We start from the raw sequence: 17,701 nt of genomic DNA, 5'->3' as shown, positions 1-17,701 counted from the left end.
AAGATAAGTCCTATCATATTTCAATGTCCAGAACAAAGAACTTGTATTTTTGTAAACTAAAACAATAAGCCACATCAAATAACTGTTAAAAAAACCTCCAGGATCGAGCATCTTAATTAAATTACACCCTGACATCCACATTAGGCCCTGTTTTCCCGATACAAGGCTCAATAACATGTACATCATGACAACCATTTCCTTACTAGGGTTGGTATCAGGCAGCAGGGGGAAGTCTATCTTTATGTCCAGCTTCAGTTTGAACTCCTTCTGCAGCCTGAACAGCAGGTGGTAGTAGTAGCCGCATGCTGAGGACAGGTGGGTGCGATAGGCCGTCTCCAGGGAGCTACCCACACGCACATGCTGAAACACACACAGAGACATGCTAGGCTTGCATTGTGGGAGTAATACAGTTATTTTCGTTGTTTTTTTTTCCCGGACGCTCTCAATTTTTTGACACCCTCTTTTTAGCCAAATATAATTAATTGTTGTGCCTATAAATGTTTGTACATACACATTTTTGTCCCTAATTAAAGACTCTACATTTTCGGACAGTCAATTTTACAGTGTAATTTTACCAGATTTCGGCCCTGTTTTCGCTTCTCTGGTGACTGCTCGATCATGTGTTTTTACAACCGGATTTAAGTCATAAAACCTGGCAGATGAATGCCTGAGGGCAATGGACCATTACATTTGTGTTATTGTGTAACCAGTAATAAACAATTGTTCCTCCCATCAGCTTTTGAAATTATATCATATAAAGAAAGCAGTTAATGGTTTCATTTGTTTGATGTATAATTTCAGATAAGTGATTGAAAAGGTGTGAAGTTGAATTTATTTTGTACCAAAGAAAGAAGAGTACAAGACAATAAAATTATTGCACGTTGATTTAATAATTGACAAACAAACATAACATACATGTCTCTAAATTGTTGGACACATATAGCTATGACAGTACTATCTAAGTAAAATATTTTGATGAAAATTAATCGCCAAAAGAAAGCCACATGCATCAAAACAATTCTTACCCTTCGATTTTTCTTTACCAGCTGTATAATATCATAAAATACTTTTCGCCATAGCACTTCTTCAGCTTTTCTGCCATAGTACAGTGGATTGTAGAACATCAGCCTCTCACAATATTCTCTTAACCTGATAACAGTAAGATCTATGTAGCAGGAGACTGGATTAATGGAGTAGGGAACTAACTGATGTAAATCAATCAATACTGACTGACAATTAGTTGATGTTGATGTGTTTGATTTAATATCTCAAGCATAGAAAGTTCCTTAACATTATCACCACCACTATCACTGCCACCACCACCATCATCATCATCATTATCAATGAGAACAAAAACAAAATAATCATTATCATAATAATAACAAGAGCACCGCATAATGGGTGCCACGCTCGGCTACGGGTGCAGTTTTGAATAAATGAAAGCTTGTCAGAATTTTTATTATTATTTTTTTAGGTCACAGTGACCTTGACCTTTGACCTAGTGACCCCAAAATGGGTGTGGCATGTAGAACTCATCAAGGTGCATCTACATATGAAGTTTCAGAGTTGTACGTGGAAGCATTTTGATTTTAGAGCCAATGTTAAGGATTTAGCACGCTGCAGACGGCGGACGTCAGACGACACGACCAGCTAGCTATGACAATACTCTGAAAATTCTCCGAAAACACCGAGCTCATAAGCAGCAGCAGATATTTTTATCCTTTATTCTTTATACTAGTTGTGTGTAGTCTTATAATGTTATGCTTATTCATTAGCTATACATGTATGTCTAACTGAAAACCAATGAATTCTTCAATTAGTACACTGAATGCAGAAGCATGGAAGAAATGTCTAAAACTTATATTCTACTATTTTGACAAAGTTTTATAATGACTGAAAGCTGGCTCCTTGCAACACTTATACATATTATATAAATTATATTAATTTAAAATCAAGATGTAATGGTTACTTGTATCGTAGCCCCACAGCATTCTGGCTGAACACCTCTCTATAGGCTTTCTTGTTCTTTAGTGACTCATCCAGCTTCTTCACTGCTTCAAGTGCAACACTGTAATATACACCATTAATATGCCCAGTGAAAACAATATAAATTATAACAAGAGCACCTCATAACGGGTGCTATGCTCGGCTGCGAAAGCTTGTCAGAATTTTGTTTAGAGGTCAGTGACCTTACCTTTGAGCGTGACAAATTAGAACAGGTAAGAAATGATAATTAATTATATCAAGAGATGTGTTCGTCAGAAACACAATGCCCCCTATTGCGCCGCTTTGAAATAAAATTGCTATTTATCATTTGGCAGGTATGGAAATCATCTCCCTTTAAAGCTTATTACTTCCCTTGTCCAATCCAACCGGGGGGGGGGGGGGGGGGGGGACAAATCATTGAGTAATAAATAATCAAAATAATAAATTGGTGAGGAAATATATAATATGAGATTTATAATTATATAAATTACTTCCCTTGAAAATACTTGCCTCTATTACAAATCTCTATTTTTAGTAGCAAATAATTAATTAAAAGCCACTACCATGACTGTGATTGACCACTCGAAATGTGCAGATCCATGAGATACACATGCATGCCAAATATATAAAGTGGCTATATTCAATATTGAATAATTTTCTCCCTTTTTAAAGCTTATTACTTCCCTTAAATTTGTATTTTTTACCGTAGACCGTAAAGGATGACCTTGACCTTTTACCACAATGTGTTTGTCAGAAACACAATGCCGCCTACTGCGTCGCTTTGATTTATTTAACAAAAATATATACGTGGGCAGGTCAGATAATGTCCATTTAAAGCTTTTTACTTCCCTTGACTTTGTTTTTTCGACCCAATACCTTGAAGGATGATGTTCACCTTGAAATTTTACCACTCAAAATGTGCAGCTCCATGAGATTCACATGCATGCCAAATATAAAGGATGCTATCTTCAATATTTAAAAAGTTATGGCCAATGTTAAGGTTTTAGCACGACGCCTACGGCGGACGGCGGACGACGAGCTGGCTATGACAATAGCTGGGGTTTTCTCTGAAAACAGCCTTTCTAAAAAGAGTTAGACTGCATCACTTTTTCAGCAGATAAATTCTTCATCCAAGGAAGTTCTAAGAAATTCACTTTTTTTCTTAAATCAAGTACCATCTCAGCATTTTTTCAAGACTATACCTGACTTAACTTTAAAGTAATATCCAGGAGAAACTTTGGTTTGAAGTACTTTCCAAGGCTGGTTCAAACTCTGCTACCCTTTAAACGACTTTTTGTCTAGTTCTTTTCCAACCTTTGTGAATCAGCCTTTTTTGTGAAAAAAGTCCCAAACTTGTAAAAAAAAATAAAAAATGATGACTTTTAAAATTGCAAAATTCAGTTTGTTATGAATAAGTATAAAAACATGTATAAAACAAGGGACAATATTGTAAAAAAAAAACAGGTTTTCAATATAAAAAAAGTCTGATAAAGGGAGACAATTCAAAATGTGCATTGTTACCCCCTTGTTTCAAATTCAATCTATTTTCACTCGTGGCGACCTTGATTTCAATTTGAAACAAGATGCGTTTGTGAAACACAATGTCCCCCTATATGACGTTTGACCTTGAGAGATGACCTTGACCTTGTGAAGGATGACCTTGACCTTTCACCACTCGAAATGTGCAGCTCCACGAGATACACATCCATGCCAAATATCAAGTTGCTATCTTCAATATTGCAAAAGTATTCATAAAATAAGCGATTTTGGCCACATATATTTGACCTCTGACCTTGAAAGATAACCTTGACCTTGACCTTTCACCACTCAAAATGTGCAGCTCCATCAGATGCACATGCATGCCAAATATCAAGATGCTATCTTCAATATTGCAAAAGTATTCATAAAATGAGCGATTTTGGCCACATATATTTGACCTCTGACATTGAAGGATGACCTTGACCTTGACCTTTCACCACTCAAAATGTGCAACTCCTTGAGATACGCATGCATGCCAAATATCAAGTTGCTATCTTCAATATTGCAAAAGTATTCATAAAATGAGCGATTTTGGCCACATATATTTGACCTCTGACCTTGAAGGATGACATTGACCTTGACCTTTCACCACTCAAAATGTGCAGCTCCATGAGATACACATGCATGCCAAATATCAAGTTGCTATATTCAATATAGCAAAAGTTATTGCAAAATGTTAAAGTTGGTGCAAACAGACCAACCAACAGACCAACAGACCAACCAACCAACCAACAGACAGGGCAAAAACTATATGTCCCCCACTACTATAGTGGGGGACATAAAAACAGTCTGATAAAGAGAGACAACTCAAAATGTGCATTGTTACTGATAGTTACTCCCTTGTTTCAAAATCAATCTATTTTTGGTCGTGGCGACCTTGACCTTGGAGATATCGACATTATTCTTTCGCGCGACACACTGTCCAATGATGGTAAACAAAAGTGCCAAATGATTTTAAACTCTCACAATGAACGCCAAAGTTATGGCCCGGACAAGCTTGTTCTGCCCGCTTGCACGCCGACGTTCGCCAATTTAATAACCAGTTTTTTCCTTTGGAAAACCTGGTTGAAAATGCATTAATATGTTTTCATAGCCTGGACTTTTACCTTCAACAAGTAATAACTTATATTCAAATCATCTGATCAACAAAATTCAGACACGTGAACTCTATGATGTCTATCTCAAACCATAGGAAAGTCTAACTGCTGTCTATACCTTGCCTCGCTTATGTAAAAGATTAGACCTACGGATAAGGACAATATCCTAATACATGTATTTGAATCAAAAATTCATATTCGAATATTTGTGTTTCAAGCAAACTTTATTACGGCAGTTCATACATAAATGAAATGCAATTTTGAATTGTGAAATGGCTGTTTTTTGTTTGTTTTTTTACAGTTTTGAGCCAAAAAAGTCCAGACTTTCACAGCTTACAATGGCAGTTATTGTAAAATATTGTGCATTAAATTTGTGAAATGTCTGTGTCCAATTTGTGAAATGATGGTCCACAGCCATTCTCTAAGAAGGTAAGAGCCCTTCCAATAACAAAAAAATACACGGTAACTCTTTCATTTCTCCAGACTCCTCCTAAATCCCAGTCATGTGAGAAGTAGTTTCTTACAGAAATTTGATCATAGGCCGACCCTGATATATGAAAAATACAAATAACGTTAGAACAAATGGAAATAACTTGAACTTGTCCTACAGAAAATAACACATGCCAAATATAGCTTTTTTATGGATAATTCATGTTTGTGTCATTCCTGCAAAAAAGTTTCTCATAAATAATCCGGGCTTTTATTAGTACATGGTTCTTCCTTGTAAATGCGAAAAAAACATGTAAACAAATGAGTCTCAAGAATCTCTATAAAATCGAGTTGAATCAACCTAATACATAGTACCAAACACAAATACATAATATCTGTTCCCAATGACATAAATTTGAGTTTCTTTTGTGGAAAAATAATCAAAACAACAAGAGATGTGTTTGTCAGAAACACAATGCCCCCTATTACGCCGTTTGAAGCCATATACATGTATATGACCTTTGACCTTGAAGGATGACCTTGACCTTTCACCACTAAAAATGTGCAGCTCCATGAGATACACATGCATGCCAAATATCAAGTTTCTATCTTCAATATTGCAAAAGTTATGAGCAAGGTTAAAGTTTGGTGACAGACACACACATACAATGACAGACAGACAGGCCGAAACAATATACCCCTGATCATTCGATCCGGGGGCATAAAACGTGATAAAAAAAACGTTATCAAGCCAAAAGGTGAAGTTTTGAATTGACGATTCAATCTATCTTACGGAGGTTCATAGTTAATGCCTATTTTCAAATTAGGAAAACTTTATCATTTTCATTTACCTGTGAAGTGTTCGAAACTTGGATTAATATCTTTCATATGCTAGCACAAATCATGTGGCCTATCCATCACCAACGTCTCTGAAGGATGTCTTCTTTAACTGGCTGCTGGTTTGTTCTTTTCCATAATTTTTCTTGGAGATCTTGTCTGGCCAGCGGATCTGGAGGATCTTCCTTAGGCAGGTATTGATAAAGACCTGTATTTTCTTTATGGTGGTGACAGTGGTTCTCCAGCTCTGTGCTTCATAGAGGAGTAGTGGCTTCACGATGGTATTGAAGAGCCTAATCTTGGTGGTGATGCCAATTGCGCTAAATACCCAGATGTTCTTCAGCTGATGAAAGGCTGCTCGTGCTTTACCGATGCTGGTTCTGACATCTGCATCCATTCCTCACTGGTTGTCCAGAATGCTGCCAAGATAGGTGAAGCTTTCCACCTCTTCCAGTTTCTCAAACTGGACCGTGATGAGTGTGTTGTTGGATGCGTTGGTTTGAACACCTTGCTCTTCCCTCTGTTGATGCTGACCCCAGAGGCCCAGTCTAGCTGAGTTGTCTGCTACCATGTTTCATTGTTTGTCTTTTCCTGCATCTGTTGTTGGGTGTGGGAGAGAAGAGCCAAATCATCGGATATGTCGAGGTCTTCCAACTGTTTTCAGAGTGTCCACAGAATTCCATTATGCTTCGGCTCTGTCTTCATTACCCAGTCTATGGCCAGCAGGAACAGGAAAGGTGAGAGTGGGCAGCCTTGTCTCAAATGGGTTCTCACTTCAAAGGCATCCGTGAGCTGCCTGCCATGAACAATACTGCATGTCATTCCCTTAAAAGACTTCCTGATGACATTGGTGATCTTTTCTGGCACTCCATAGTGCCTCAGAAGTCTCCCGAAGAACTCTTGGTAAACGCTGTTGAACGCCTTTTCATAGCGAATTAAGTTGACAAATAACGCGAATTCCACTCCAGATATTGTTCTAGAATGATATGCGGGGTTGCGCTCTGATCCGTGCATGATCTCTCCTTTTCAAAGTCTGCTTGTTGGCAACGGAGATGCAGGTCTACTGCGTCTTTCATTCGGTTCAGCAGGATGCGATTAAAAACCTTTCCTGGGATGGACAACAGCGTGATTCCTCGGTAATTAGAGCAGGAGCTGAGGTCGCCTTTTTTGGGAAGCTTGATGAGGTAACCCTCTTTCCAATATGGTGGAATTTCTTCTTCTCATATCTTGCTGAAGAATGGTTGTAGTAGCTCCACACTGGTCTCCATGTCAGCCTTAAGCGCTTCTGCCAGTATGCTGCCAGGTCCTGCAGATTTGCCTTTCTTCAATTGCTTGATGGCGCTGCTGATCTCTTCCTTTGTGAGAGTGCAGCATTTGATTGGCAGATTGCTAGTAGCTGGCAGAATCTCCCGTGGGTTCGCAGGAGCTGGAACTTTGAATTTTTCTTGCTTCTAGGTGTCTTTCAGTGTGGCAGTGTTGTAATGTTGGCGTTGGCTGGGCCCCCCTGTCCAACTCTTCTTCAGCTTTAGTTTCAATCGGGCGACAAGAAGATGATGGTCTGAAGCCACTTCTGCTCCTCGTTTGACACGTACATTCTGAAGAGAGCGACAAAACTTCCTTGTGGTGCACAAGTGGTCAATCTGGTTCTCCGTTGACAGGTCTGGTGACACCATAGTTGCCTTGTGATCGAAAAAACTTTCTCCAATGACCAGGTTACTTGTGGCGCACAGGTCAGCGAATCTCTTCCCGTTTTTGTTCATCTCGTCTAACTCTTGCTTTCCCATGGTCTCCTCATATCCTCAGTTGTCACTGCCGATCTTGGCGTTGAAGTCACCCATTAGAATGATGATGTTTCTCTTTGGTCTGTCTTGTATGATGGTTAACAGTCTATTGTAAAAGTTGTCTTTCTCATCCTCTTTACTGTTGTTTGTATGAGCGTAGCACTGGATTATGTCCAGGTTGATCCTCTTCTTCTTTGGAAGGAAAGAGGCCGTCAAGGTCCGTGTGTCTCCCACTTGATGAGAGCTCTCTGTGCCGACTTGGAAAGCATCAGGGCTACTCCCTGCATCCTCCTGCTCATACCAGAGAACAACAGTTACTCACCAGAAGTCAGTCACTTATGCCCAGAGCAAGTCGATCAAGATTCACTGATCCCTAGGATGGTGAGGTTGAATTTCCTCATCTCTGCAGCCACTTGTGCTGTCTTCCCAGTCTCATATATGGTTCGGACATGCCATGTACCGATGGTGGTTGTGGTCTCAGGGCTCGAAATTAACTTTTTTTTTCTACTTGCAAAACATTGCGAGTAGCTTTAATACGAACTCGCAAATTCAAAAACAGTCTCGCAAATTTTGAAGGAAACATAACAAAAGTTTGGACATTAATTTAGTACTATTAAAACAAAATAAAAAGTACATAACATACACACTTTATTTCTGCAATCATACAAAGATATCAGTTCCTTGGACCATAAGGGTATTGTTTTCAAATATAAGTGTGTCATGTTCACTCAGAAAACAAAGTTTAAGTGTCAGTTTGGGATATTTTTAATGGGTTTTCAAATATTGAAAAAAATCAGCTATGATATCGTGTGTTGAGTGCGACGTCACCAAAATACAAATCAACGGTTCACTTTGCTTTATCTTTCGTATTATTATTTCCATCTGTAGGCAAAAAGAAACTAATTATGTTTGGCTTCGACGCCATGTCTGTTCAAGTTCAAAGAACAAATGTGAATAGTCGACTGTTTCACGTTCTTTGTACCAATACTATCCGGGTATCTGTACCATAAGTATACCAGTCTATATACACGGTGCGCGCTTCCGCATACAGGTATTCAGACGTTCTATAAATTGACCTACGATTTAGCGTTCATGACGTCGAGTGCATTTATATTACTAGTTTTTTTTCCCATTATTTCTTTACTCGCAAAAAAATACTAGTGGCTTAAAACTTAACTCGCAATCAGTATTTTTCACTCGCATTTTGCGAGTGTGCGAGTGTTAATTTCGAGCCCTGGGTCCTGGTGGAGATGATGGTCTTCAGCCTGATGGCTTCCAGTTGACAGTGGCTTTCACTGTCCAGCGTCATACATCCTCCAGCTGCAGGTCCACCTTCTCCCAGGTCCGTGATGTCTGTTGTTATTCTGTTTGGTGTTTCTGTAGCAATAAGGTTCCAACAGGGTGGGGTAGCTAGCCCTATGCCAAACCCTCCTCCAATTTCAGCGCGGACTTGAGACCGCCCTTGGCGGAGTCTGTTTATATAGACTATGACACTAGTCACTATCTAGTTGCAATAATGCTTAGACTGAGAGTTGCAATGCGCTCTCTTTTGTCCATGAGTGCAAAATGTTATCAACAATTCAAAGGTTAATGAACACTGAAACTGCAAGAGCTTATTAAAATTTACCTATCTAAACCACAAACTCATCCAAATGGTACCATTAAAGCAAGAAATAATTGATTTGTATTGATTAAGGTTTTGTTTTGTACGCTGTATCCGCCATATTGGAAAATTGACCAAATATAGGTCAGGTCGCATTACACCAATATTTTGTACGGCGCATTATGTGTTGGAGCCAAAAAGTCGATAACGATTTGGTATTCGATATAGAATACACTGTTTCAAATTAAAACATAACAATGTCAGCGAGAAAAGTGTGTTGAAACATCGTCGTGTTTTTATTGGATGCATGCAAAGGATAACATCGGTAGGTTTCCATTCAGGTTAATTTAACATGGTTATAAAGTTTATTCATTATTTTCCTCAATTTGTCTCGAACGACGTCTGAAACTCTGTTTAGTGAAGTGCACGGATTCCGTGCGCTGAACTGCACCCATGTGTATAAAGGAGTGCATATGGACTCCCAGAGCCGCCATAGCATGAATTGACAAAGGTTCTAGGAGTCCGTTTATATGGACTAGTCACTATCCTGCAAACTAGTCCAAATAATTAGACGTAAGCTACCCCGCTTATGTCTAAACGGCTACCATCGTTTTCCTATAGCAAATTGAGTTCAACTTAAACTTAAACTTCAGTTTTTCTCGTTAAATCTTTGCTAATGCATAAAATTATCATTAATTAGACATAAATGTGAGCAATTACCTCTTAAATGTGTAAAAATTGTGCTTTTAAACCACTTATGAACATTTTTAAAAATAAACATACACAACACACGAAGTGTGTTCGTCGTTTATAGAATTACATTGAATTATCTTGAACAAAATTATTTTTTGAATAGGTTACACATAACCAATTGTTGTTGTACAACAAACCACATCACTTTTTAGCTTTCTGTACTTTTTAATTAAATGAAACCTATATGTGTGTGTTTAAACTACCAGTTGAATCACGGAGTGTATATTGATAGGAGATGAATCGAGTATTTGACCCTTACTGTAGTAAATTCAATCTTATGCAAAAACTATTCATACGATTTTATTGGTTTATGGTGTTGCTTATTAATTCCTCTTTCAAAAAATATACGTTTTAGTATACTCCCGTTGTTATTAATGGATTTATAGCGAGATAAACACAAGAAATACACGTTATGTTTTACCACCGCGCATTTTACCGTGTTGCGGCTATCGATCTTGTACAATTAGCGTACAGCGAAGCGCCAAGGTTATACATTTTGATGTACCCACTCACGTCTTTTGTTGAATTATAGTTTCATTTCTCGGACGATTTTGACAAATTATATATCATTAGAAAGCTTACATAACGTAGTAAACAGATATATAAACATATATTAAGATTTTCTTCTGATTTCGACAGCCCGGCGAGTTATAACTTTAACTTTTGCAAATATCATACCGTATTGGAGTTTTAGAATCTAGATTTACGGTTGACATGTTCGTATTTGTAGCGTTCTTCTGATTTCGACAGCCCGACGAGTTATAACTTTAACTTTTGCAAATATTATACCGTTTTGGAGTTTTAGAATCTAGATTTACGGTTGACATGTTCGTATTTAATACCAATTTGTAGCGTTTATATTTGGAGTTCAGTTTTAAAAGTTACATCTTGCTTAGGAGAATAGAATTCTGTATACGATAGAAAAAATTGTTTAAAAACGAAAGTAATTAAGGAATGAAGGCGGAAGAAAGTAGCGGGCGTTCCTAACGCACTGAACTGATGCTACGGTCTTGGCGATTATGCTTTTGTTTAGAAACCGGCCATTGAATTTCCTTTGCCATGATTATTATATTTTTTATTGAATATATTGTGGTATTTTGTTCCCGAAACATATCAATAAAGCTCATTATAATTAAATCTTAATAAATTAACGATTTCAGCTCTTGTTTATAACACAGAAAGGGTGATAATTTTATGATGAAACAGCGTATATAGCGGACCCTCTCGATTTTATTCGGCTTTGCATGCATACTTGAAATAAAATTGGTGGTCAAAAACATTCATCGTTTGCTGTTAATTATCAATGAGGGAATTATGTATAATTATATGAAATGTTATTTACCTTAAATTATCAATTTATTAAAGATTCTTGAAAATCACGGTCGGTGTTACGCGGGTCATTTCGTATTTTGACATCATGGCATCATTTCCAACTGTTCAAAATCAGATTTTTTTTCACGGGGACAATGACGGCTTAGATTTAGACAGGCAGACAGATAGTTTATTCAGACTTATTCAACAGTACATCGTCTTCAACTCAAATATATAAATTATTTTTAGACGAATTGTTAGGTGATTACACATATAGCAGTGATGATTCTGAGAATGTTGCCATGTTTCTTATCCGTGTAATCTAGAGTCCGTGGTTTGAGCATTTTAATCGCGGTGTTCAATAAAAGATATCTCAATAATCTTGTTTATTGATAGATCTGTGGTTTTATTGCCCCTGTGTTCAGCTTTAACTATTTTCCGTGTCTTATTAAGCCGGGAATCTTTGCTAAAAACAGTTAACAAAAATTGCTACACGTTCTAATTTTAATGAAATACAAAAATAAGTATAACAAAATTAATAACGTCCATAAACAGGGCTTACGCAACTGGGCGACTCGGGCGATTATATCGCCGCGGCTTCCCTGTAATCGCCCTGATCAACAGCACCGGCGATAACCACTTCGCCCTAAAATCTGGCAATTATCATCCGCAGCGCTATCAAAGTTGCTTCTGTTTATTACCGAATACACGCCGACGTCAATCAACTGACCGAATCGACGAAACTCCGCCCCCTGGCGTAGTAAATTACCTATTGAAAATTGATAAGCAACCATTCACAGCGCTCGTCATACAGGTATTTGGCAGGGTTCTCCCCTGACTAATCAGAGCGTGGGTTACAAACTCCATTTCGGCTTATAGAAAACATGCCGACACCGGGCGAGACACTTTGTTAATTGATGACAATTATCGCATTCAATGTCCCCAAAACAATGTGTATTAAAAGAATGTCGGTCTCTATGTATTAATTGGTATCTGTTCTTGGTAGACAGGTATGTATATTTTATGCTCCTCGCCCGTATTGTCCATTTTTCAAACCGTGAAAACTTTCTTTTCGCGAGTAGTAGATGGCTTAAAATGGTCCAGAACGGGAAAAGATGAGTTGATGCCGACGAAAAGTGCGAACAATTAACGTATGTGACGAATTTGTATACTCATTATCTTGGTCATGATCATTCTGAATCGAGAACTCGGACTGTAAACACAAAATTAACTTGGACTGTTAGCATCAACATACTAAAACAATATCCCGGAAAGAGAAAAATAATGCATTTAATATCAAGCGTACTTTCGTTTGACAACTGATCATGTACGATGTAAATTTAATTTTAGTGCAGATTCCTTCATACGACACACGAACACTAACTCCGATCCTTATAAAAAAAGACAGTTCCTCTGTCTATCGCAACCGTAAATTTAGTTTTAGTGCAGATTCGTTCATATGACACACGAACACATATCGAATATAATACTTTAAGATACTTAAGTCGCATGACGCGGCTATGAAAGAGTGATTTAAATGTGTCGAAAAAATCTAGGTAGATCAATTCCCGCGTCGTTGCGGTAATGTTTGTGAAAGTTGTTATTGTCATGCAAACTCGTTGATTTAATCCAATGTTTAATGTTAGCAAGTGTTTGTTTTTTAATGGAATTGTAAATTAAGAGTCGGTTAAAGTCTTCGGAAAATTTGCACTCCGTGTGAATTGACAGTTTGACGTCATCAAAGGATAGCCGCTTCCTGTCTGAAGCAATAATGCGACAAATTTCTCGCCGACAAAATTGGCTTCCTTTGTCTAGCAATCAACATGCTGAACTAATTGTGTGTTTGTTCCTCATTGGTAATCGTCCAATTAAATAATAGCACGTGCATAGCTCCGCCTTCGAATCTTTTGCAGAGAACGGAGGTGGAGTTTAACGGTTAATTGACCACGAGGTTTACGCAAGTTGAGTTCCGATGTGACGAAATTATTATGGCAGACGCCCGTGTTTACAAAATTCCTTAACGCATATATCGTAAATAACGGCAGTGTTTTATTTGATTATTTGTACTATTTTATCTTCTTTTATATCGGGTTTGTTTAATATAATTAACATGTTAAACAATATTAATGCGTCACAGACTCGGAAATAAATTTGATGGGGTAGCAATTTTACTGACGCTGATTTTCCTATTGTCTGTAATTTTTACCCAAAATAAATCTTGAGAAGTCCTTGAAAGTCCGCAACTGTACTATAAGTAAACAAGAGTTCCGCGGTCGGAGATGACCGCATTGAAGCCGGATTTTTGATTTAAATGACAGGAAAGTACCTTTCGTGTTTTTGTCAATGCAATACTTAAATTACTGAAATATTGTTCAAAGGTCAAAATGAAATGTAAGTACTTTTCAAGGCATGAGCAAACCTTGTGTTATGTTTTGAATGCATGCATATACATGAACAACAATAACATTTAAGGTCACAAATATGAACTTGAATTGACATTTAACATTTTTACCTACCAAAGTTATAAGAACTTTAACATTTTTACATTCAAGGTCACAGTGACCTTGACCTTAGAATGAATGACCTTGAAATGACCAGTGGTCATCTAAGTGTGCTTGCAAACCTTCATGTCAAGTTTGAAGACTCTATGTCCAAGCATACCAAAGTTATAACAATTTTAACATTTTAACATTTAAGGTCACAGTGACCTTGACCTTCAAATGAATGACATTGAAATGACCAGTGGTCATCTTCTAGTACTGGCCAATCTTTATTTCAAGTTTGAAGACTGTAGGTACAAGCATACCAAAGTTATAACATGAAATAAGAACTTTAACATTTTTACATTCAAGGTCACAGTGACCTTGACCTTCAAATGAATGACCTTGAAATGTCCAGTGGTTACTTACTAGTTCTGGCCAACCTTCATGTCAAGTTTCAAGACTCTAGGTCCAAGCATACCAAAGTTATAACAACTTTAACATTTTTACATTCAAGGTCACAGTGACCTTGACCTTCAAATGAATGACCTTGAAATGTCCAGTGGTTACTTACTAGTTCTGGCCAACCTTCATGTCAAGTTTCAAGACTCTAGGTCCAAGCATACCAAAGTTATAACAACTTTAACATTTTTATATTGAAGGTCACAGTGACCTTCACCTTCAAATGAATGACCTTGAAATGACCAGTGGTCATCTGTTAATCCTGGCCAACCTTCATGTCAAGTTTGAAGACTCTAGGTCCAAGCATACCAAAGTTATACCATGAAATAAGAACTTTAACATTTTTACATTCAAGGTCACAGTGACCTTGACCTTCAAATGAATGACCTTGAAATGACCAGTGGTTACTAACTAGTTATGGCCAACCTTCATGTCAAGTTTCAAGACTCTAGGTCCAAGCATACCAAAGTTATAACAACTTTAACATTTTTTATATTGAAGGTCACAGTTACCTTGACCTTCAAATGAATGACCTTGAAATGACCAGTGGTCATCTGTTAATCCTGGCCAACCTTCATGTCAAGTTTGAAGACACTAGGTCCAAGCATACCAAAGTTATACCATGAAATAAGAACTTTAACATTTTCGAGCACGCCGCCACCCCGCCCGCCCGCCCGCCCGCCCCCCCCGACAACATCAATCTATAAGCCGAGATTTTTTCGAAAAAAATCCGGCTAAAAAGTGCTTTTTGTACTGAGCTGAAGTGTTCAAACATACATGTATATATTGAGTTTTATGCTTTGCTCTTGTGTCATATGTATGAACTGATAAATAAGTGCTTATAAAACTGATTTTTCAACATTATTTTCTTATGTTTTTATGCTTATATTTTTGTCAGTAATACATTTATTAAAAGGAATGATTTTATTACTTTAGTTCATACACATTAACAGGTCATGGTTCACAATGGTCCATCGGTGATCGCAAAAGATCCACTTCTCCCTAAAACTGCCCCACTTCTCCCTCTCCAGAGCTTAGGGAGAAGTGACTTCTCCCAAAAATTGGAGTCTAGCTTGAGCCCTGCATAAACACACACGGCAAGATCAAAGTTTTAATGGAAAACTAATATGACATTCCACGTTAATTATTATTTTCGTCTAAATCGAATACTTTATATAGAGAAACAATGTATTTATAACCGACCAATGAGGTAACATTATGCAACTTTCAATTTACACAGTGCTATATGGCAACAATATGGAATTTGAACAGTGGTAGTGTTTTAAGGTCTGGACTATCATTACTTGTAAGTTTGTATAAACATTTTTCTAATGCAATTAGTTAAATAATGTTTATATTTTATGTTTAATGATTTATTGCATGATTATTCTGTGCTGTTATATGAATTTGATGCCGTTAAAGCTTCCGACATGAATTCATGTCGGAACGATGCTATTGCAAAATAACGTTAAACGATATGAGGTCGATGTAAATCAAACTCATATTTATAGGAGTACCTGCAAACCACAGCCCAAACTAAAACATTATTTCTTATAAAACATAACTTATCTACTTTAATAACACAAATACAAGTATGCGCTTGATCAAATAAATCCCTACACTGTGTACACTGCGACCAACCAGATTACTCCACATGTCCCAATGTGCAATTGGGAAGTGAAAGTAAACGGTAACATAAAAAAGAATTGTTTACCGGTACACTTTTTTCGCCTTGTCAAGTTCTGATTTGTGCTCCATATTGTCTGTTCAACATTCACAACATTTCAAAACACTGTCCACTTACAAACAAAAAGATAAAAACGTAAAATGTAGGAAAAAATAAATGTTTCGCTTTCGTCCACCATTTTGAAATGGAATATTTTTGTCGTTGTCAGCTAAATGGCTTATGACATGATGGGCACACAAACAAACGGTTTTGAAATGGTCTTCACGTAGTCTGCCTGTAGGGCCTTTCAGAAGTGGCGCAACGGAAGAGAGGGCGGTTTTATTTAAATACCACTGAAGAAGTTCTGATCTGAAGCTGTCAACTATTTGCATGCACACTACTCATCTTTAAATGTATTCAACTCGATTATTGTCGTTTGGAAAAAATGACTCATTGTGTTACATAGTTATTTATGAAGTATCTTTCAACTATATTGTCCTACGTATAATCATAGGTTTTAGGAGAAACTTTACGTTTAATTGACATACTTGAATCAGGTTTGACCTTATCAAGGCAAGGTAAGCTGATTCAGGACAGGATTCAGGGCAGTGTTTCAGATTGTGCCTTAGAAAGCCATCTCTGATCTTATTAATTTCTGAGCTCCAATTTAGGTCTCAGCGATTGCTTCTCTATGGTATAGGTTTTCTGGAATGTGTTGCAGGGTGTTATTTTCTAGTTGGTAAAATTTTGAGGATTTCTGATTTATGTTCAGCTAGTAGCATTTTTTGGCATTGAAGGGCATTCCCCATGTGTTGACCCAGGTCTTGCTGAAGCATACCATGGTCCTCACGACTTCTTGTTGTGCAGTCTAATGGGCAATCATCTGCAAATAGACACACAGAGAACTTAACCGAATCTGGCAAATCATTGATGTGGCAGATGAATAGCAGGGGACCTAGGACTGCGCCCTGAGGTAAGCTTGAGTCGACTGTAGACTGGATTCGTCTCCTTCCACAACAACTTTCATACTCCTGTCTCTCAGGAACTCCTGTCAGTTGTTGATGTTACCAGTGACACCATTCTTCTCTAGCTTACGTAAAAGCTTTCAATGTGGGACAGTATCGAAATGCTTGCAAAAGTTCATTATAGCCATGTCTATCTGTGAACCATAATTATAGTTGGTGAATTGGTCATTAACAGCGGTAAACAATAGTATTTCACAGGAGTATCCAGTCGGGAGGTTTAAGTTTGTAAGGCTCAATTAGTCATAGTTGGCTCAGGTATTACCAGTACTTAGTGCAAGTGCTAACTGGTGGTCATAGTTGGCTCAGGTATTACAGGTACTTAGTGCAAGTGCTAACTGGTGGTCATAGGTGGCTCAGATATTACCGGTACTTAGTGCAAGTGCTAACTGGTGGTCATAGTTGGTTCAGGTATTACCGGTACTTAGTGCAAGTGCTAACTGGTGGTCATAGTTGGCTCAGGTATTACCGGTACTTAGTGCAAGTGCTAACTGGTGGTCATAGTTGGCTCAGGTATTACAGGTACTTAGTGCAAGTGCTAACTGGTGGTCATAGGTGGCTCAGGTATTACCGGTACTTAGTGCAAGTGCTAACTGGTGGTAATAGTTGGCTCAGGTATTACTGGTACTTGGTGCAAGTGCTAACTGGTGGTCATAGTTGGCTCAGGTATTACCGGTACTTAGTGAAAGTGCTAACTGGTGGTGGTAATTTAAAGCTTTAACAGATTATGTGTCT

The 17,701-nt window shown here is 37.8% G+C and overlaps 1 protein-coding gene across 2 annotated transcripts in view; it reads right to left on the bottom strand.

Annotated features, from left to right (window-relative positions):
* LOC127877396 (nonsense-mediated mRNA decay factor SMG5-like) overlaps positions 1 to 16,157 on the bottom strand; it is a 53,126-nt gene extending 36,969 nt beyond the window's left edge. For both annotated transcript variants that reach the window (XM_052423225.1, XM_052423226.1), the window contains exons 1-4: positions 15,993 to 16,157; positions 1,970 to 2,068; positions 1,026 to 1,149; positions 204 to 360 (exon numbers count right to left, since the gene is read on the bottom strand). In XM_052423225.1, the coding sequence (XP_052279185.1) occupies positions 204 to 360; positions 1,026 to 1,149; positions 1,970 to 2,068; positions 15,993 to 16,036 (424 nt within the window). In that variant the 5' untranslated portion in view covers positions 16,037 to 16,157. The remainder of the gene's footprint in view (positions 1 to 203; positions 361 to 1,025; positions 1,150 to 1,969; positions 2,069 to 15,992) is intronic.
* Between the last annotated feature and the right edge of the window lie 1,544 nt (positions 16,158 to 17,701).

Source organism: Dreissena polymorpha, chromosome 4 (genome assembly GCF_020536995.1).
Source record: "Dreissena polymorpha isolate Duluth1 chromosome 4, UMN_Dpol_1.0, whole genome shotgun sequence".
Classification (NCBI taxonomy): Eukaryota; Metazoa; Mollusca; class Bivalvia; order Myida; family Dreissenidae; genus Dreissena; species Dreissena polymorpha.
Note: the sequence above shows the minus strand (reverse complement) of the source record. Positions and strands in the feature narration are given on the sequence as shown.